The following is a 23,360-nucleotide window of genomic DNA, read 5'->3' as shown; positions in this document are numbered from 1 at the left end:
TGGAGTGGGTCTTCCTACCCCACCAACCTAAAAAACAGCACCTTACCATTTTTGAGTTAATTGCCCAGTTAATAACCAAATGCCAACAAAGAGGTTTACAACTGAGTGCAAAAAGATCCTTCCAAAATTGTTATACCTGTGACACAAGAACAATTTGAATGGTGCTATGCCAACAGCACGGTGCTAGAAAGAGCCTTGCAAAATTTCTCAGGGCAAATTGGTTAACATATACAAAGTCATATTATTGCAAATGTGTAAAACCACTGCAGTATCACTAAAACCTCTGAATAATCGCACACCCTTAAAAGACATTATTGTATTTACTGATGGGTCTGGGAAAACAGGAAAAACCATGGAAAGAAAAAAGCAAATGGCAAATATTATTTGGAAGGTTATGAGAGTGGACCACCTCATTTGATGGAGCTATGTGCTGTAGCTATGGCTTTTCAGCATTTTCCCCATATTCCTTTAAATATTGCCACTGATACTGCCTATGTTGCGGACATCACACAAAGATTAGACCGAACCCTGTTAAATTGACAATGCACAATTATTTGGCCTACTAAAAACTTTGTAGCATACCATCCAGGCCAGAACTTGCCCTTACTACATCCTGCACATTAGAAGTCATACAAATCTCCCAGGTTTCATTGCAGAGGGCAACGCACAAGAAGTTCACCAAGATGGCCCTGCCTGGACAGCAGCACAGCCAGACATGTTTGCACAAGCAAAAACATCACATGCCTTCTTCCGTCAAGGTATTCAAGCCCTACAGAAGCAATTTCTGCTGTCAAACACAGAGCCTCGTAATATAGTCAATACCTGTGCTGACTGCCAGGGCCACACTGCACAACTGCACAGGAGTTAATCCCTGTGGCTTAAAAGCTTTGTAATTGTAGCAAACAGATGTCACACATATTCTCTAATTCAGACGTCTAAAATATGTACATGTGTCAATTGATACTTTTTCCTCAGCTATACTGGCATCAGTTCGCACAGGAGAGAAAGGTCGAGATGCCGTTGCACATTGGCAATCAGCCTTTGCTGCTTTGGGTAGCCCCCGTAACATCAAAACAGATAATGGCCCTGTATATATATCACAAAAAATGAGACAATTCCTACAGCCCTGGGGTGTGTCACTTAGCAACAGGATTCCTCACTTAACAACAGGACAGGCCATAGTAGAACATGCACATGGCACCTTAAAACGCATCCTAGATAAACAGAAAGGGGGAATGTGTGGTGAAACTCCACAGAGAGTGGAAAAAGTTGTTTATACGTCGAATTACTTAACAGTACCAGAATCCAGTAATTTAAATCACTTTTTATCACTGCAGTTATCTAGTGATGTCCAATCGCCTAAACCTAAAGTAATGGTAAAAGATATCATTAATAAGTGGCAAGATGCATGGAATGTATTTACGTGGGGATGTGGGTACGTTTGTGTTTCCATGGACACTGGAACACAATGGGTACCTGCCAGGTGTGTCCGTCCTGCCCTGTGTTCTGCTTGGGACCAGAGACAACACCTTCCTCATGATGCTCCAGCAGACATTGTGGAGCAGTGATTTAAACAACTTGTGCAACTGCAACATGGAGATGTGGCACTTTTTAAGGTGACAAGTTTATTTATGGATTTTATCTATTTAAGAACATGAAGATTTTATTATTTTAAATTTGAGGACTTGAGGATTTTATCTGTTTAAGGCTATGAATCACAAACCCGAACAAAGACTGTTTGCCCTGTTGGCTGGTTTCCCCAGGGTTCCAAAGTTGAAGTGTTTCCTGTTTATAGAGTTAAGTTTTAAGTTTGAAACTTCCAAGTAATAACCATGCTGAATGCCAATCTGAAAATTTCTACTATTGGTAATCCCATTTGACAGCTCCAGGGTATGAATGTTACATATTCAATGATATATGGGATACATCACTGCCTGGGAGAGGCTAGGCTTGTCAAATTAGGGAGAATCGTCTGTGTCATCATGCTGTCTTGTCATCCTATCTGCAAAGGACCCTTGCAGAGGGATGAGAGAGAACACCTGGCATTTTTTTTAAAACAGAAAGGGGGAACTGTGACAGCTACAGCTGGTCTGTAAGCCGCACAGATAATTTCATCTAACAGACACCAACTCAGCCTGCCTAGAGAATAGAAGTAAGCAAGTCCTCGGGTATATTATGTTGGATTCAAACTCAAACAGGGGACCCCAACCAATCTCTTTGAACCATGAATGCATCCATATCATTGGCCAGTGAGCTGGGCAGAGTTAAGACCCTTAACCAATCACATTTATAAGCACATGAAATCTGAAGCCCCTATAAAAGGGGATACCCAACAATAAACTTCATCAGTTGCTGCATGAATTTGGTGTGTTCTTGTTGCATTCCTGTCTCCAGCATCAGTGACATTTTCCATGTTACAGTTATAAATGAATACACTTAAGTCATCAGATGCCTTTAGTTCCTTAACACTGTTGCTTCTCCTAAACACCAGTAAGAGTATAATTTAAAACAAAAAAATCTAAGTAATTTCTTTGGTTTCTCTTGAGTTTCTCAAACTGCTCATAGCACCAGCAGTCACAGAGCTGGTTGAGGCAACTGTAACACATCCCACATAAAGAAACACTGCTATGGTGGCTGCTGAGGGGGTGCAAGGGCTAAGACTACTGAGACAAACATTTCTGCATCACCCAAGGGCTTGGTCTAACACACCTAATGAAGAACTGAGACCTCCTGGAAACCCAGATCCTACTGGGAACTACTTCTTACACCTCCCACCTTTGTGAATGCATCCTGAGGCTGTTGGCTACAGAACATGTGGTTATACCGGTCAAAGTCAAGGTTTGGTGACCATCCTGAACACTACTCAGAGCTTTGCTGTCATATCATCCAGCAGGATCTAAGTTTTGTACTTCCACACTTTCCAACTTGTCTTTTTCCAAAAGTCTGGAATGTTTTCCTTCTACATAAATGAAAGCCTTACTCAAGCTAAAACTTTTAGGTAAAGAGTAATAACTGAGTTACATTTTCCCTCTTTATGTAGTCTAACACTGGAAGACCATTCTCAATTTAGTCCATTAGGTTATCATGAGAGAAGTCTTACAAGTTTTCACAACATTCCATTTAGGAAACCTCCTGGAAAGTGTTCTACTCATTGAAAGAGTATTTATGTAATGGAGGAATTGTAAGAAAGGTCATTTGCCATGTGAGTTCCTCACAGTGATTTGATCAGTACTCATTAACAACCTACAAATTACATAGTTACTAAGTTCTCCTATCCATGCCCAAAGGATAAGGAACAAACATCTACAGAGACTGACTTTTCAAAACAATATATATAGTGGAATACTTGTTCAATTGGGTGAATCAGTATCTAAATATATATTTCTGACATATAAAAATATCTATACAAAAGAATTCAGCGATAAAATCTGGTTTTAATAAGAAATTGATATCTTTTTAAGCCAAGCACAATCCACCCATTCTTTGCATTCTTTGCAAAGTTAAACTTTGCTGCCTTGATGCCAAATAGGGCCATTTACACTGCAAGACAGAAAAATTACTGATATTGGTTGAGTCAATCCAAGTACATCCACTGTTGTTCTAAGAACTTTAAAATAGTAACATGACTATATCCAAAGTTAAATTTTCCAAGATTAAAATTTTAGGGACTTGCTTGCTGTCACAAAAGCAGCAACCATCAACAGAATTTTTTTTTTTCTCAGCCAAAAAAAAAAGCCCCCATGTGGAAATCTTTGGTCATCCAACAAGGGGAATACAAACTAAGCTGTAAGAACGCCAGCATGGAAATTTTGTCTATCACTTCTGCACAAGCAGACTTTGGTGGAAGCAATTATGATTGCAACAATGGAGATCAGCAAGCTGAAGTCATAAATCTGGATTAAAACTATACAGAATAAACAGAGAGAAACTTCAACCCCAACTGACCACATCTTGTTTTCATTTCTAGGCTAAATGCAAGTCCAATGCTACAGCTTAGTCAGCACAAGCTGCACTTTGAGCACAATCCTGCTTGGTTTAGTAACTGTCAAAAATAAGCCAACTGATGACATCACCTACATGCCATCAACCAATGTGGGATTCTTCCTACATTGCCCAAGACTTCACTTTTTAATGTATTTTATTAAAATTAGCACTTCCATAGCACTTTAAAAGCTAATTGAGGGTTTGAAGAGGCCACTGTCCTGCTACCAAATTTCCTCCAGCAATTAGGAAAGCAGAGCCAGTCATGGCAGAAACTCCAGCCTTTTAAAAGGGCTAGTTTAGCCAAGAGTGTTGTCATCCAGTGTCTGCAGCAGCTCAGAGCCACAGTCAGCCAGAAGCAGAGCAACTGGAACGTGAAGTTTGACAGATTTACTGCTGTTGCTTGGGGCCCTGAGAGCTGCTGTGCAATTGTCCAACATCAGGCCAGTTCCATGCTGCTGCCTGGGAAAGAACTGGAAAGCAAAGCAGACATTAAAATTCCTGAGCATCCTGATTGGAGGGGGAGATCCAGAAGGCTGCTGTTCTACTTCTGTTCCCATAGCACCTGCTTCTGAGATGGAGGAGATTAAGAAGACACTAAACAGTTTTCCTTTGACAGTTTGGAAAACAGTTGGACACATTAAAAGTGCAGTCCATGTATTGTAAGCTAAGACTAGAAAAAGCTGCATCCCTACTTGGTCTACAAAGGACCAGCATATAGAATTTCAATGTCTCTACAGTACACTTTTTAGATCCTAAGTTCCTGAAATATTCCTGTTTGGGTTATTTCCTCAAGGCTTTTCAAGCCTTACATCAAATTGCTTTCCTGAACCACTGCCTCTTCTCTCCCCCCCCCGAAAAGCCCACAGTGCACTTTCTACCTTGGCCATAAAATGTGAAACCATTCTAGCATACAGTACTCCACCAATCAATTCAGTCTGGGTACCAGCTTGGATGGGGACAGGGGGCAAAAATGCTTACCAAGTTTTGGACTTCTTCATCATTTCAGGATTTCTTTGACATAATGTCCTTGTCTTGTATGCAAGATCAATCAGTTTTCCTTACTTCCCAGGACTAAACAGTCCAGTGGTCCAACATACAACTTTACAACTTCAGAATGCGGTGTAACAACACATTCACTCTCTTTAAGACTGCAGTAAGTCTGAAGGTTCAGCTGGAGCACTTTCCTTTACGGCACACGGCAGTATCCTAGTCTCTCTTGGTCATGCATTAGTCCAGTGATTTACTGCTTTGTACAGCAAGTTCATTTCTGGCTACAGTCTCTAAAAAATTGAAAGTTGGGGTGTAGTGAGAGTGGTGCCTATTAAGTGTCTCGGTTTGAAAGACAGGAATCTGTCAAGGAAGGTGGAACTTCCCTTGGAATGGAAAAACTACCTCCTTCCTTCCAAATTATTATAATCTGAAAAATTAAGGGACTTTCAGGCAAAGATATGGGAAAAAGAATAACAGTTCTTTACTAGTATGTATATGTACAAGGCAAACAAACAACAACGACAGCAACAACAAACAAAACCAGCAACCTAGTAAAAACAGCCTTCTCCCGGTTGTCAAGCACTTTTCCCTTTGGTGTAGTTACAGTCACAGCTGGCAGGGGCATTGCTGGCTCCTAGCCAGGCAGGGCAAGTGTAATGATTCCCCCGCAGCCGCAGGGGGCGATGTGGTAGGAGGGCAGGTGCATCCACCTCCCATGGCAATGGCGGGCAGGCTGGATGACAAAAACAGGCCATAGCACGAACCTTGGAGCAGCAGCTGCGGTGGCAGAGGCAGGCACACCCCCCCGGGTGGCAAACAAAATGTAACAAAATGTGGAGAAAACTCCACAGCCTTAGCAGGAGCTGCAGAGGTCCGGAGGACCCAGGATGCTAGGTTAGAGCGTAAGGAAAAAGCCTGAGGCTGGGCAGAATGAAGTGGGGCTGGGCCCCAGCATGCAGCCAGGGAGAAAAGCCCTCCAGGAATGGAGAGGGGTCAGGCTCCCAGATTTTCCCCTGAAGCATCCAAATAGATGGTGAGGCTCCTTTCCAGTCAGATTGGGTGTTAATAAGGTCCCAGTTCAACAGCTGCTCTAATGAGCAAAGGCTCACCCACGGTAAAAGGTACAGTGAGAGGACAAAAGCTCATTAGTGGCAGCAAATCCTCTGGGCAGTGACTGCAGACTGGGTGCCCCTCCTCTGATCTGGAGAGCACAAGAGAAGCAGAGCCTAGCCCCTCATCCAAAGCCAAAATCTGGCAGTATCTCCAGCTTTCCCAAGAGAATGTCCCTCAGCTATGATAGTGCAGCCAGCTGCACAACTCCCCCTCCCCTTTGGCTACATCTTTTGTCTCTTTTATGTACTGGTCATTATTGTTTCTTAGCAACAGATGGGACAAAATACCAAGAGAGAAAGAAACAAAAGGAAAAATCCTAACCCCCAATATTAAAATAACACATGCTTGTATTTGCATTAATGAAAGAGTCTCAGCTTTATCAGACAGTTGACACGATTTTGCAGTACTATCATCCACTCTTAATACCTATTTTCTATCAGACCCATCCAGATTTTTCATGTACAGATCTTTAAACTATAAATACCTCAATTAATTATAGTAGCCACATACTACAGCTCCTTCTCACAAGAGAAATAAATGCCTCTGATCACATTTGCCAGAACCACCTTGGTTTACAGCAAGATTAAATTTAAACTGAGAATTACTACATGGGATTTAGAAAACAGAATGGAACACTTCCAGCAATAAGTGACATGAAGGGTTGTGGAAGTAAAGTACCAAAATCTATTATTAAAGAAAAAAATAATTAAGGACTTTCCTATCAAGTTCAGAAACTAGAATGCACACTACTTTATATCAATCCTCAAATTTAGATTCTGCAGAGTTCCAGCCAGTGTGGAATATGGGCTTATATTTGTTAAAGTTATTAACACCTATGCACACCAGAAGGCCCTGTGGGAAAGGCACAGTTGCAGGCTGCATGGTTGGAAGTTGGTTGTGGGGTGAGAGGCAGTTATGAGTGAGGAGAGAGCCAGCTGAGTGACAGCTGAAAGTGAGATTGTGATTGGCTGGAGGAACACACGGACAGCATATGAACGGAAAACTGACTGAGTGATAGGACACGCGGATAGCAGCACTACAGCTGAGCCATCCAATGGGCGACCTTCTTCTGTTAAATTCTCAGTTTGGTTTCAGTTATGCCCATTGGTGATTAGAGACATGAAAAGGGGTGATTTCTGCAATAAAGCCATCTTCTTCTGATGCATGAGGGGGTCCGTGTTACTTTGCTCCCCATTGCTACAAGCCATCTGTAAGATTTTTTCATAACCCTTTAAACCATTATTTGCTACATCTGCTTTCCCAAAATAAAAAAATCCTAATTTATAATCATATACTCCCTTTCCAATTTCTTCAGAAACCTATACCTACAATTTGTCAAAAGCAGATGTAGGGCAAGAAAAGACAGTAGGGAGTGAGAAAATAATAAATTGCAAGTCTGACTTAGTCATTTGTGGCATTAAACCCCTAAAAGAGCCAATGCTGTAAGAAACTCACATAAGACAGTACTGTTACAACACAGATAACTTTCCATCCTTCTTTAAAACAATTCTGAATCCTACACATGTAAATTACTTACATGTAAGCCTTATGCTTACATTGGAGAGTCTATATTTAAGTCTTCCACATTTAAGACTCAAATTAAGCCTTAAAATAATCAAGTCCATGTGGATTTGTGGACTGCACAGTGAGCGCTTTGAGGTATTTGGAAAAAGAGAAGGAAAAACCATGTCTATCAAATGGGCAGCAGTGCAGGTTCCAGCCTCCAGACTGAGGAATATTTAAGGAAGCTAGCTGTCTTGGTTTTGAAAGACAGTTGTCTGCTAAGGAAAGCTAGAACCTCCCTTGGAATGGAGAATGTAAATATTTTTCTCTTTAAATTATTATAATTTTACAATTAGGGGGTTTCAGGCAAAGGTCTGGGAATAGGAGTAACAGTTCTTTACTAGGAATATGTATTTAAAAAGAAAATACAAATGTAGTAGTACAAAAAAATAAGTAAGGAAACAAACAAAAACCTTGGAAAAAACCCTGACAGAGTTAGGAACACGACCTGGCACCTCTAGTGATCAGGGTGTTGGAAGCAGTCCAAATAAATCCTCCTGGAGTAACAGATGTGGTTCTGTGGAGTAGAGATGGTCCTGTAGAAAGTCCGGTGGTGATGAGATGGGTCCAGTCTTCCTCCAGGAATCCAGTGGAAAAACTGGATACCTTGTGTCCTTCAGTCTTAGTTTTTATTTAACTAGGAACAGCTGGCTCCTCCCCCATTGTGTGGAGCATCTCACAATGGGATGATGGAATGTGTCATGTCATTGGTGGGCCCTAATGGCCCATTATCAGATGATGTCCCCTGGAGGATGGAGGGGTGGTGAAAGAGATAAGAAACACTGCCCCACCTGGATTTAATAGCTGGGTCATTATCAGAAGGCATCTGCCCCCCCTCCCCCCCTGGAGTTACAAGAGAAGGATAAAACATCTCCCAAGAAACAGTTTTCAACAGATGAAATAAAATACACATTTTTAGGTTACATAATCTAATACACTAGCTAGGTTATAGATCACCTTCAGTATTCACAGAGCACGAATGGAAGAGGAGAGCCTTAACGTGAAACTCAATTTTTTTGAGAAATGAAGCAAAAAAAGGTGAGATGTCTCTAGTTCTCTTATTCCAATTCACAGATTTAACTCCAGTTAAATGGATGGATTTATGGGTTGATTTTTTTTTTAATTCAAGAAATACTGTGCCAAATTACAAATGAAGCTTCTTTTTGTTCTTTCTCAGTTTGTGATTATAGAAAGCTTGCTGCCACGGCACACAGAATCATGTTCAAGACACTGTATTTAGTCAAAAAGGTGAATTAGATGCAAAACAAATTTCTAAAGTGCATAAACATGTCAAGATGACTCCTGCCAGGTGGGCAGTAACACTAGTAGAATTCAACAGCCTTCTCCTAACAAAACTTCATAGAAGTTTCATTTCTCACTCTGAGACAGTGAGCAAGCCTAAGACTAGGATTCACTGAACAACTGAAAATAAGATGCACAAATTCAGACTGAATGTGTTCCAGGCTCCACCCAAAAAGAGACCAGTTGCTCTCCCCTTAATTGTGTTCCTCCACTCAAAGCCACACAACTGATAAAGTGCTTGTGACAGCAGAGCACAGGCATATGCAGCAGAGGAAGAAGGTGGAACAGTAGCCAATACTCAGGTGACTCACGTTTCAAAGCTGCATACTGCTGCACTTTCTTCCTGGAAGCCACCTCGAAATTCAAATCTGAGTTTTCTTCCAAGAGAAGCAGAATTCTGCAGCTACAGTAGTGGAAACTTCCACCTAAGGGGGATGGTCACAACGTTCTCAGGAGTGTTCTGCAGCTTCTTGAAAATCCATGCCTTCCCTATCCTGTCCTGCTTTAATGAGTAAATTTATTAAGAGTACTTTCCCCACAATGAGATCTTTAATCCATTTTATTTGTTCTCAGTCAAAATTCTGCCTTAACTTTCACCGGTGTGGTTGGATAGCTCTGAGGATTTTACTTACATGATGGCACCCACCAAAATCTTTGCCCAGGCTGAGAGAGAAAGCAACTCAGCACTATCCTCATGGCCCTATCCAGAACAAAGGTGTAACAAAACTAAACAATCCTGATGTTCGCAAAATCCTCCTTCTTAAAAATTTTCATGTATCTGTCAGTAAATTACTTAGATTCTCCTTTGGTGACACTCGGCTATTTAGATTAAAGATAAGGAAGACATCTTCTACAATGAGGATGGTGAAACACTGGCACAGGTTGTTCAAGGTTGTAGTAGGTGCCCCATCCCTGGAAGTGTTCAAGGCCAAGTTGGATGGGGCTTGGAGCAACCTGGTCTGCCATTGCAGGCAGAGGGAACTGGATAGTCTTTAAAGGTCCCTCTGAACTCAAACTATTCTACAATTTCACAACATGCTGGTTTTCATCCATTTCATAGAGCCAGAAAAAAGAGCAAGACTGGGTTCTGACTTCTCAGTATTGCTTCATTGATACCATCTTTTACACACTGTCACAAATACAGAGGCAGAATAAAGCTACTTTTTAAAGCCCTGCACAGTTTTGTGTAATTCCTCTCAAAAGTGCTTTAAAACCAAATCTGATCAAGAGCTAGCAATATACATATGCTAATAATGTGCCACAGCAGGAGCAGCTTATTGCATATGGCATATTAGGAAAACTGAAGATCAGAGCAGACTACTAAGCCAGCAGTTAAAAAACAAGTATTGCTCTTATGCTTCATGGACTGTTTCAACTTGCAATGACCCATTCCACTCTGTGCTACAGATTTTGGCAAAAGGCAGGCTTTTAAGTTTAGTGTTCTGATGATTGAACAGCCCCAGCCCCCATACAGCTCAGCACTATAGAGGTAAAATGCCTGGGAAGAGATTTGTCTGAAAGTCTGATGCCACCAATAAAAATCCCTAAGGAATCTCTCAAATAGAAAAAAAAAAAAAAAAATCAGATCCCAATTTTCATTTCCATCGCTACTTCTCAAGAAGCCACCACAGCACGATTCCAACCCACAAAGTTTTCAGGCCAAGGATGACACTTGTTAAACTGTTCATCCATTTCAGTACTGCTTAATTAAGCATACAAAGGCAGTCTAGAGATCTGTTTCCAGCTTCTATTAATTCATCCTGGCCTTAGGCCGCCTGGATTTGCCTGTCCAAAGCCAAGGGAGGGATGCCTGCCTGGTCTTGGCTGCCAATTGGGTAAAAAGTGCCAGGTCTTCCAAGAGCAAATCTTTTCTGTTTAAAAACATCAAATCTGGCCATCACAACCTGCACTGCACCTCCCCCCCCCCCCCCCCCCCCCCCCCCCCCGATGCTTATCACTAGCAAAGGGATCTTTTAGCAGAGGAACTTTGTGATTTAAGAGCTGGTAAGAGGAATCCTACAACCTGTTTCACACTTAAGATTATGTATTCCCACATCTACTGGGAGAGGATGATGGTGGGAGCAGTAGCAACATTAAAGTCCGAAAATCTGCAATGTGATTGCCAAGAAACTCTCAGAAAAAGCCACAGCAAGGCACTGCAAGAGTATCAGGTTATTTATCAGTGATCACCTTTCCTGACCCATTCACATTCTACAAAAAGATAGCGACTGTTCCACTGCATGAACATCCATAACTGTAACATTTAGAGAGGTTTTGGTCACAACAGAAGAGCTGGGACCCTTCTCTGAGTAAAGGACAGCAAAGGGAAAAGCTAGAAACAGGACTTAATTGCCAGTGCATATTTTAAAATTTAACTATATCTTTTCTGCCTGTCCTTTTCTCTTTGCAGCTACCAGCATGCCACACAGGGTAGCAAAAGGCAACTCATTTCCATGTAGTCCCACCTACTGTCTAGCTCCATTGGGTTCACTTCTTTCCTGGAGAGGAAGATAGAAATAGAGGAACTTCAGGGAAGTTCAAAAGGCAGTACAGCTTTGCATGGCTCACATCTGGATTTATCAGAGGCTGTGCAACTCTCTGAAATCAGACAGTGAATGATGAGAGCATGTCTTCTTCCTGCTTTTCCTCCTTTTCACCCCACTAAACAACTGGAAGCCTAAAGTTTGGAACTGCTACTTAAATCCACTATACAATAGGAAAGTCTGGCCAAGCTCCTGTCAGACAGGACACTGACACTGTGTGTCAAGACAGATTGGTCTACGGAAGACAAGTCAATGTACCTGAGATCCACCTTAGCACTGAGCAGATAAGCCCACAAGCTCTTGAGTTGCTCTACTATTCCCTACTCAGAGCTTATGAAAAACAGTTTCCCTTTCAGCATTCACTTTCATTATTTCCATGTGTTAAAAATAGCTGCATAAAGGCAGTTAGTACATTTGGCATATGCAATCCCAGTGACTCTGTAGTCTCAGAGAAGCTATGCTCAGGAGCAACTAATAAGTTTTTCACTGCCACATCAGCCTACATTGACCATATATTTTGTCTTCATTTCTACTTTCAAAGATCAAGTTCTGTTTGTTCAATAAAACTATCAATAAAGATGGAAGATTTTAAACAAATTTAAAAACATCTTTCCTAAAATAAGCAGAGCTAACCAAAAGCTGATTTTACATCATGTCAACATGTTTTAGCCTTGGTCACTATGTGAGAAATTAAGCTATGATTTGTGTTAGATAAAAATATGTATAATGATGGGATTGTGACATAGGATCAATACAAAAATAAATTTTGAGAAACTGTCAGGTGAAACTAAAAGAAGGATAACTGAACAAAACATTGTGGTTACTAAGCAAAATGGTTAAGCAAAGATGTAACTGTATAAAACTGCAAGCAAGGCAAAACTGCCATGAAAAGGAGCCAGAGGTCAGCGAAGAGTGAAGGATAAAGACTCCAACTCCCTCCCAGTGACCACCAGAAACAGTGAAAAATAGAAACTAGACGCCACAATGAAGAATGGAAACTAAACATCACAACAAAGATTAGAAGTTAGACCTCATAACGGAGAATAGAAAGTGGGAGGGGGTTACTAACATGAACCTGTACATGAACATGTATAAAATACCTGCAAAATTAACATTTGGTGCACGTGTTGGTAGAGTGCAGGCTCCCCACGTACCCCAGCGCTGGCTTGCCCACTTTTTGTCAAACACAAAATTAATACATTGCTTAATTTGAAAATAGAACAACAGAGTACGTCTCCTCATTTATAACAACTAGAAGGTGATTTTATGAATATCGCAGTTTCAGATGACAGACAAACACTACCGGCATTTGTATTCTTAAACAATCTCTTCAGTGATGAGATATGTGCTCGTCCTTAAATGAACAATTATATTACAGATGGCAAACCCTGAAGCAAAGCCTGTCACTGGCCCCATGAGAAATTAATACCCAGTATTAAATATTACTCAAATCAAATTCTGCCAGATTAGACTAATAATATTAAGCAGCTGCCTGGAGCTAGTCTTTTTACCCATCTCAGCACTCAAATTATGCCAGTATCAGAGTCTGTTCTTGGTTTTAGTTTTGTTGTAAAAGAACATGTTTTTTTAAGTAAAAACACAAGCAAAATGTTTTCAATTTTCAACTAACTGGCTGGCTAAATACTACAAACATAACATGCCATCTGCTGAAGGAACAGTTAAGCTATAGAGGCAGCAGTTCTGAATGGAGTAATAAAAACTACAGGAGGCAAAACTTCAAAGGGGCAGATTTTCACTAGTTCTTAGAGCACTTCTTGTCTCCAGGCAGAATATGGGAGGATTTCAGGCATTCACAAACTTAGAGGCACAAGCCAATTGTTCTATTAAGTGTCAAATCAACACAAAAAGCTGTTGCAGAATACATTATATTAATTTTTGTATTTAGAAATTGAAATAAAAATTTAATTATATAGTATTTTAAGCACTTTCTTTAGTGGTATCTTCCAAACACTACTAAATGTCTATTTTTGAAAGCTTTAAGAAAAGAAAGGCTAGAAAACCAGAGAATACTGAATATAAACCTCTTCCCATTAGTGCTGCAAACATGCTCAGAAATTGATTGAGACATGTCCAAAACATGACCTCAGATGAATTTGGCCCAACTCGAGTGCTGTGTGAAAGATATTACTGTATAACCTATTACTAACAGCAACATAATGTTTACAAAGACTTTAAATTATCTCTTCTGCAAATATGACAAGGGACAAAAACCTCAAAATTTGAGTTTTCCAGCTGATGTGGTGAATTTTTGTTAGTTAGCCCTTTTAAAACAAATGGCTGGGAGAACATTTGTCACTTCCATATGGCACAAACAACTTACAAGCAGCACCTTGTTTACCTGAGGATCTTGTTCCTGTCCCAGAAGAAGAAGGGTCATGAGCTGCAGCGGTTCTGAAACGTTCTTTGTGTAAAGAGGAGTTGCCTGAACATTTAACGTTTTCCTCCTGCTTAATTAACTTGTAAACCCACGTAATTCAGCATCTGAACACAAGCACTATTTTTAATACAACGCACACAAAAATTTTTATTGTTCACACACTCTGTCATTCCCAATCAATTTTATTAATCAACATAATTTGAGCCAAGCATATACTTTTCATTAAAGTCTATTCACAAGCTACATAAATTTTAGCTACTCACTTCTGAGGAAAAAAAAATACATCACTTCTTCCCTCAAAAGCAGTTTTGAAACACAGATCAACCACAGAAGTTCTCACTGTGCAGTCAAGAGTTAGGGAATGAGCTAGAAGCAGTTCTCTCCATTTTGGCTATCACTTTGCCACATCTGGCAGCACAGTACCACCACAACTGGGACTCAGATGCCACTGTCACCAGGATTTGCTTCCTTTTGTAAAAGTTGAAATAAAGCCAGTACAAGCTGTTCTTCATATTCATGTTTATTGTGAAAACATTAGGAAACCACATGTGCAGCTTGTGAGTTTTTACTACAGACAAATATCTTTATCATGAGAAACTCTTCAAAATATGGGATTTATGTGACCAGATGCAAATCTTTATGGTGTGGACACCTCCGTATTCTCTTTACAGCCAATGGACAGAAGAAGGAGGAAAGCAACTCATTTCCTCCCAAAATACATCCTGTCTAATGAATCTAATGGACTGCTGCTGCAACCCCCTCACGGACCCTGCCGACACTCCTTTGCAGCATGCCCACCGCCCAGAACAGCCAGAGCCTAATGAAGTTGTGTGGACGCACAAGAAAGACTCGCTGTACTTTTCCAGCTTGGTGCCATCCACCTTTTCCTTGTGTGTCCTGACACCCGATAGATAACATAATTTGTTTAATTATGTTATTTTAAGCCTGAATTTTGTTAAATTAGAAAGCTAAGGTTTTTATAGATATTAACCTTAGCTTAATTTTTATACAGTATTTTGCTTTAAAAAGAAAAGGGATCAACTTTAAGTTTACAGTATTAATTTCAAGTTCTCATAAGATATCTTTACCTTGTAAGTTTCAGAATGCATTCATTAGTTTTGTTATGACTGAAATTTTCCTAATGAAAGTCTGCTTTATTAAATGTGAAATCATCCTGCAGTATTTGGCTATGCACAAAAATAACCCCTAAAAATTTTAGTGCTTAATTCTGCTAACTAGTTTTAATATTTACCCACTTAAAATTACATTAAAGGTTTTAATACTGATGATATATTTGCAAAAATTAGTAACATATGACAAAAATTGGAATCTAAATCTAAATGTAACCTTGTCTCTTAAAGTGTTTATTTTTACTAAGCTTTAAATTCCATGCCTGGCACAAACAAGGATCCAGCCATAAGATATTATTTGATGTCACTTGTGTGTTTTCCCTTAATTATTCTTAAGTTGTTTACGCTAGGGAGCTTTTCCAGTAAATATCAATAAAAGTTTGTTTTTAAGATATATTAGGGAAACCCTCCCTACCAGGACCTTGTCTCTGGCCAAGCCATGATCCTGGCTGGCAGGGAAAAATGCCATCAAACCCAGGTGTTTCTGTCTTAAGCATTTAGGCATTTATAAGCAGTTATAAGTATTTAAGTTTAGTAATGCTTATTACTTTGATTAAACGTATTGTCTTTCTGTTCATAATAGGGTAAGTGCATATTATGCTAAACAGCCTTCTGGATTTAACATTATAGTATTTTCATGTTACACTCGTTAAAACCAAAAACAAGTGAGTACTGACAACCTATTTAGCTACCACAACAAACAGAAATTATTTGCCTTAAGATGAAAGCATCTAATTAGTCAAATGAACATACCATAACCCGCAAAATTTTTATCAGTGAGGCAAAGTAATACGGAGTAAAATTTTGCTAATCTCAGCAGCACAACCTATTTACAAAATTGTAAGCTGCCATCACCAATTCATGACAACCAGACATGCTAACACAGGTAAAGCATGCCTTTGAAAAACAGAGAGGAGAGATGTATGGAGAAACCTCACAGACTGGGGTGGCCAAAGCCTTGTGCAGTTTAACAATATTGCAAAACTCTCAAAGCCCTGTCATCTTAAATCATTTTTTGTCATAACAGTCCTCTAGTGACATCCAGTTACCCAAACCTAAGGTATTGGTACAGGACTTTGGCTCTTGGGGGCACAGATATGCATATATTTCCACAGACACTAGCATTTGATAGGTAACAACCATCTGCAACAGCTAGACAGAAATGGAGACCTTTAGAATGACAACTCAGCTGTGACTTCACCTAGACCTCAAGAGTTGGACACTTTGAGGACATTTACTAGCAGAAGGAAATATTACCCCTGACAGTTTTAAGTGTTACTACTAATAGTTTTTAAGTTTGTTTGTTTGTAATGTTCAAGTTGCAATTTGTAAGTTTTAAGCAATTAGCCTGCAGCAGGCCACCCAGTTACATTGCACCTTAGATAACTCCTGAACATGATAGCAAAAAATTTGATAGGACACACCAAGAGCTAGAAAGATTGTGTTTATCGGTTTAGTGACACCATAAATATTTCTCACCCCTACAAACGATTAAGTAATAAAGGGGGCAAGTATAAAGGTATAATAAGTCTGGTTTAATTTTTCATTAGTTTAAAAAGCCTTTTTACAAATGATAAGTTTTACTTTTCTGTTCTAAACAATGAAGTATCTTTCTTTTATGCCTCATATGTTAAACTACAGTTTTGTTAATAGAGAAGGTGAAATTTAATCAGAATGAAAAAGCAAGTGAAGGAAAAGTGTGTGTAAGGTATTTGACGATAAGATGAGGAGTGATAATAGAGAAAGGAAGAGAAAGAAGGGAAAGAGAAGAAGAGATAGTGAAAGACTGAAGAAGAAAACAAGTGGTTTACTAAGAATAAAAGGTATTGGGTTAAGAGCAAAGAAATGAAAGAAAAGGTTTCAATTAAGTGTTACATTAATTGTTACATCAAACTTACTTTCTTACCTATATCTTTTACCCCTTACATATGTCAAAATTAATTCCTTGCATGTGTCCTGTTTACATTTACCCATGTAACATCTCATGCGAGTCTTGAAACAATCTAACCTGTAACGAAGAGTTCTGTATTACAGAGAAAAAGCAGCAAAGATAAACGAAGCAACAGCCCAAGCTAAATTAATGCCAAGCCACAGTCACCAAATATGCTGTCTTCTAGCCTAAAGACTCCAAGAAAATGTTCCTTAAAAATTAAAGTACAAGAAAGACTTGAAAAAAATCAAAATGGACAACAAAGACTAGTTTAATGAACTTTTTAAGGGCTAGAACCTATCCTCATATATACTTTCCATAGCTAAAACTAGAATCTTAATGTGCTTAGTAGTTATAATAATTGCTTCCTCTTGTATGTTTAAACTCATGTACAAAACCTTAGAAAAAACAATTTTTCTTTAGAAAAACAAGAGGAGGGAAATGTAGAAGTGGTTTCCCCAGGGAAGAAGAAAACCCTGGAAAAATGCCTCGGGAAACTCTGTTCAAAATGTAATAAGCAAGAAGCTTACTCACATGCTCCCTCAGTTCAAGTATGCAAATGTTACTAGAAGGTTCCTCGTTCTCTGTATTATCATAGGTTAATTTTTGGTGCAGGAATTTTAATATTCTTAATTGTTCTCTCCTATTGGACCCTTCCCTCCGACCCCACCTTAACTCCCCACCCACAGTGGGGTGCATAAGTACCCCGTCTGACTCATCAAGTCGCCAGGCGCTGAGTCCTGAGGAAACTCAAAGGGGTCAGAATGTCCAGGCTTGGACCCCTTGGGAGTTTTCACATAACTCAAATATTGCCCATCTCTCTCTTCTGTTCAAAGAGGAACACACTCATACGAACTATCTTTGGGAAGAGTTTACTGTCTGGTTATTTATTCAAGCACGGACTCCTGGAGGAGGTGGCAAAATAAACTGCTTGATAGGAAAAAAAGGACACCTGACAAAAAGTGACCCGAGATTATTTTATAAGAAACATCATCACCAGACTTTTCAGCTTATTATCAAAGGTAAGTGGCAGTATAGAAAACACACTTGTAAAAAAGCAGAGTTAATTTGTGAGGGAATAGAAAGTATTCTAAATGACACAGAGGACTCTGCCTTAGTTCCTGACCAACTTTTCTAATTACAATGAAATCAGACAAAAATGACACCCAGGTAGAGTCACAAATTGCAGCTTCTAACTTATGCTGGAACTAAATAATGCAATGTAAACCACTTGATATGGTATGCAGAATCCACTAAAATACAATCAGCAGCAGGCCTGGTAAATACTGTTCTTTTTGAGACAAAATGAAAAAGAAGGATGTCTCAGCTCAGAGACAGAGCTTAACAGAAACTAAACCCAACAGCATGCCCAGGCACTGTGAGAGACCGAGCCCAGATTCTCACATCCCCAAAACAGCAAGAAGCTCTGGTAAGCAGGGTTCAAAACAGCACAGGTAAGCACTCAACAAGGTGAACTTTATCACAGTGGAGATTTAATTTCTTGTCAGCTTGAGGAAAAACAGTCAGGCATGTTCAGAAGAAGGATTACAGATCAATTACACAGGGGTCCAGCTAATCAAGTTCATTATCACAGTAAATTTTTTTTCTGGAATGTGCCTCATGCTACATAGATGTGCACACTAAATGTGAAAAACCCTTGTGAATGAAGTAATCGGGGTACACTGCACGTTTTCCTTTTTCTGTTTAACAAAGATTTAATGTTAGATAGTACAAGTTCTCTTCTAATGGACTGTGCCAGAATGCAATCAAAACGTCCTAACACACCCCCTGGTTGTTTCCCACTAAAAGCACAGAAAACAAACATTTAGAAAGCAGCCTTCAGTTTAAATATGATTTACAGAATCAAGAAACAAAACATTCAAATTTTAAGAGAGTTTAAATAAGGACATCTGAATAGGCAACCTAAGCTGACTTTTCCTCTCTTCAGACAGGCAACACTGACACCTACTGCCAACACTGTCAAATGGATTTAACTTGCACAACTGATTTAAAAAGTCAAATGTATTTTTACATATTTTTACATTTTTGAAAGCATATTAAGCCTTTCCTATTCAAGCATTTCCTTCATAGCATATCTACTGCCTTTACTGCACAATTGAAGTTATAAACCTATCTTGTAAAATGCCATGTAAATAGAGATTCCTCAAAACAAACTTATTGACAGTGGTGGACCACAATTACACTTTTTCATAACTAATATTTTTGAACTATTATAATTAAAGCAGATCTGAAAAAGGACATCTTGTTTAACTTAATACTAGCACTTAAGGGTTTTTTTTATCACCACAGACATTTAAGTAGCCACCCAAAAGCAAAAAAACACTATATCTTTCTTAGACCACATCCGTGTTGAAGTAACTGGGTCCTGACTGTGATCTTATGTATATAAAAAAAAATTTTGCTGTTGAGAATAGAGTAAAGGCTTTCCACAGAACTTTCCAACACAGAAGCTCCATGATTTTGACATCCACAAGGCATGTGTGTTGCTAGAGGATACGAAGAGAAATTAATACTCACACAATCTTTTGACTCCAAGAAGGCTGAAGAAAAAGCCTTTATTGTTTACCAAGACCTCGCTTATATAGATTCTGGACAATGACCAGGGATTGGAGAACAAGGTTACCACTTCTCCATCCCACTGGCCAGGCTAGAAGTCAATCAGATGACTTTCATCAGAAAGGAATGTAGAAAACAACAATCGTTTATGGTACAGACGTGAGAATTCAGTTACAGAACTGTAAGCATCTCACAAAACTTACAGAATATGGAAACACATGTCCATGGGCCAACTCCACAGTCGGTCCTAGTTTAGAGCACTCAAGCATCCACAATTCAGCAGCCCAGCGACCACCTCTGACCATACACACACCACAGCCCAGCTCCTCTCTACATGAATATATTGGCACAACTTTGATACCACCTTTGCACATTCCACACCAGAATGTTGGGGTCTTTTTAATATATTGAAAAATTCCTCCCACACAAAAACACTACAGAAGTTACAACAGCTACACGAAATATTATCAAAAACCTTACCTAAGCAAAGAGAAGACATCATAAGAGTTACGAACACAGTTCTGATCCACCTGGAGAAGACTGTTCTTCAGGGTACCTGAGTGATCCTTGAGGAAAAAGAAGGAATATTATTTTAAAAATTTTAAAAAATCCATCTTGACTAAGAGCACGCACTTTTAGTAGAAAAAAATGATCTTGCACTTGATGTATTTTAAATCCATCTTTACACATGTTTTATCTATGGCAGGTAGAAACAATTTAAGGTGGCAATAACACCACTTACCTATAAGGCATAAAAGACCTATTAGTTTATCTGTGTTCTAGACACATTGTGTGTTTTCTTGAACTTTGTAATCCATTAACTGTCTGAATTTTATGCACAGAAACCGAAAAGTGCAATTGACAGCACTGCCATTTTTCAGCTCCAGACCTGAGAGCCCACTCAGTCATGTGCCAGAGAATTACATGAACACGAGATAAAGCTTTATCCTTTATCCATGCTGTAACACATTAAAAGATCAAAGTAATCTTAGTTGTGAGTGATGTGAATAAGTTTCTGGAAGTTATAAAGTAAGAATAAGATAAGGTTGTTCTTTTAAGAGACCAAGGTATCTGTTCCGCACAAAAGGTATCAAAACAGTAACAGACAAACAGCAATTCCTCATGCTGCAAATGTCAAATGTTGAGCTTTTCCGTATCAGGCACAGTCACACAAATTCCTAGAAAAGTCGCAAACTCTTTTGCGAAGCTGCTTTACATGATAAAGTAAATTTTAAGCAGGTCAAGCCACCCGGCAGCACTGCCAGAAAGATTATAGACTGCAGGAAAAAAGGCACTTACTTTAATGTATAAAGCAGCCCTATCTGGTACCTGTGATCAGCCAGCTTTCCAATAGATAGAGATGGATTCTGAGTACTATAATCCCTGCCTAAAGATTCTTTCCTGCCCCAACAGGAGACTGTCTCCCTATAGAAAAAGTTGAAATTCAGAGTTAAACATCAACATCTCCTGACACAACTGTGTTAACCATAGGCCACACAACAGACATTCCTTTCCATAAAAAATATGGTTCCACCTAAATAATCCTGAGATATACACACTATGTAGCACATCACATTGCTACAGAGGCACCATCCCAGCAGCTCTCTCAGCTCCTCATTTCTGTACCCAAGACACTGGATGCTAAATGCTGAAATCCAGACATCTCTCCATTAAAAACATACCAAAACAAAAGCATTTTAATGTCTTAAAGAACTAGGATGGTGGAAAACTGAAAATGCACAAGGTACCAGCATCACCATGCCCTGTCCATGGAAGTGTTCAAGGCCATGTTGAATGGGGCTTGGAGCAGCCTGATGTAGTGGAAGGTGTCCCTGCCCATGGCAGGGGGGTAGAACTGGATAAGCTCTAAGGTTCCTTCCAACCCAAACCATTCTAGGATTTTACAGCATGAAATTGATGGTGTTTCAACAAACGCTGCCTTCAGAAAGCACAGTGCAACATTTCTCAGAAACCAAGAGGACTGACCTAGAATAACTGGTTTCAGCAGTGAAAGAATTTGCAGCAGCAACCTATTTCAGCCTTTTCTTTTTCCCCTCTACTACAGTGTTGAAAGGAATTTTCCAAACAATCAGGCACCAAGTGGTGTATGCAAACTGTTCTACCCTGTGGAAATTCGCAGAACATGTAATGTAAGGGTTTCAGACTTAGCTATTAGGAAGTTTACCCTCTGAAAGAGGAGTGTGTCTTTCTCTTTACTATATATAGGCACATGTACATGTGAACACACAAAAAGGCTTTGCTTGTGCAAAATAGCAGGATCTAACCACTAAAAATACTTAAAGAATATGTGTATGTGGGGAATACTCTAGCTACATTGATGGAGATGACAGACTGAAAAAAGAGAGAGATGCAGCTTTCCCAAGATGAGGGTCTTTCCTTCTTGGTGGTTGAAAATGAAGCTATAATTCAGCATCCCTGAAAAATATAACATGTTTCTCTTCCCCAAGCCTCTGACAGCTTTTGAGCCATGGAGAGTTCCATTGACTAGTTCTGCTTTTACTTCTTTAAAGAGAAATCAGGAAGCTAGTCATTAATTAGAAGCTACACTTGCTTCCCTCAATGCACTTTCTGAAAAGGTATCCCTGCAAGAACAAGAGTGAGTTCTATCAGTTGGAAGCAGCAAGCATAAAACAGTTGAAATGCAATCTGTAAGTCAGGATGGCATTGAGGAAACTAGAGGATGAGAAGCCTGGCTTTAGGAAAGCTAGAATAGCACCCAGAACTGTTTATGTTGAACCTGGGTAAATACTGGTTTTACACACATGCATGAAGCCTCAGACAAAACCAAACAGATTCAAAAAGCTGCTCAAGGATCAGGAATATTTTAAATCCAGGTTAACAGCTTCAAAATAAATCCCTGAAGCACACATCTATCTTCTCTAAACATTGATCCAGTTCAAGCAACTCCAAATAAAGGTTCAGTGTATGATTAGTAGAGAGGGTGAAACAGAGAGGAACAAGTGCTTCAGTGGTCCAGTGTCAGAAAGGAAACAGGAAAATACATTGGACATGGTTCTGATGAAAGTAGCAGAATTCTGCTGAAATCTTCCACCAAAATTACTGCTGCAAAATAATAATTAACTTGTTGGAGTTCAGAAGATGGAGGTACAATTATGTAAAAGTCAAATGTGATCAAGTATATTGGCAGCACACTTTTGTATTTACACTGAGAAGAAAAGCCATAAACAGTAGAAGAGTTACAGTCAGATATCTATAATTAAGAAAGAGTACCCTTCAGTGTTCAGAAGGCATCCACAAAGGTCTTTGAAACACAACCTTTTTCCTTGCCATGAGCTAAGTACCCATGGCAGTAAAAAACCTGCAACTTGAGTAAGAACACGGCTCAAAAAAACCTGTTTTTTGAGCATCTCTGCAACAACCAAGTTGCTGCTGTGTTGCCATATTATGTGAGCTTTCGTGAGATGTTTACAGCTCTGACTGAATTTGCCCACAGCCTTCTGATGTAAACATCTTGTTTTCCACATTCCTGTCTGATGACAGTCAACTGATGGACTTCTAGCCTGACCAGTGGGATGGAGTGGTGGTAGCCTTGTTCTCTAATCCCTGGTCATTCTTCAAAACCTATAAAAGTGAGGTCTTTGTAAACAATAAAGTTCTTTCTTCTTCAGCCTTCATCTTGTGGAGTCAAATCTGTGAGCATTTACTCATGTCCACTAGTGACACTGCTGGACAGAAGGGGAAGAAAGGTAAAGCTCCTAATACCTATATATTGCCAAGGATACAGAAGTTTTATGGCACCTCTAAAAAAAAAGTGAAGAATCAATGACAATAACAATAAAGAGACTCTG

General features: G+C 39.4%; 1 protein-coding gene across 2 annotated transcripts in view; it reads right to left on the bottom strand.

Moving 5' to 3' along the window:
- The window catches only part of UVRAG (UV radiation resistance associated), a 109,972-nt gene that overhangs the window by 62,775 nt on the left and 23,837 nt on the right, over positions 1-23,360 (bottom strand). For both annotated transcript variants that reach the window (XM_040056230.2, XM_058419428.1), the window contains exon 6: positions 20,011-20,096. In XM_040056230.2, coding sequence (XP_039912164.1) covers positions 20,011-20,096 — 86 coding nt within the window. The remainder of the gene's footprint in view (positions 1-20,010; positions 20,097-23,360) is intronic.

The sequence above is a fragment of the Hirundo rustica genome, chromosome 2 (assembly GCF_015227805.2).
Source record: "Hirundo rustica isolate bHirRus1 chromosome 2, bHirRus1.pri.v3, whole genome shotgun sequence".
Taxonomy (NCBI): Eukaryota; Metazoa; Chordata; class Aves; order Passeriformes; family Hirundinidae; genus Hirundo; species Hirundo rustica.
This window is presented reverse-complemented; position numbering and strand designations above follow the sequence as displayed.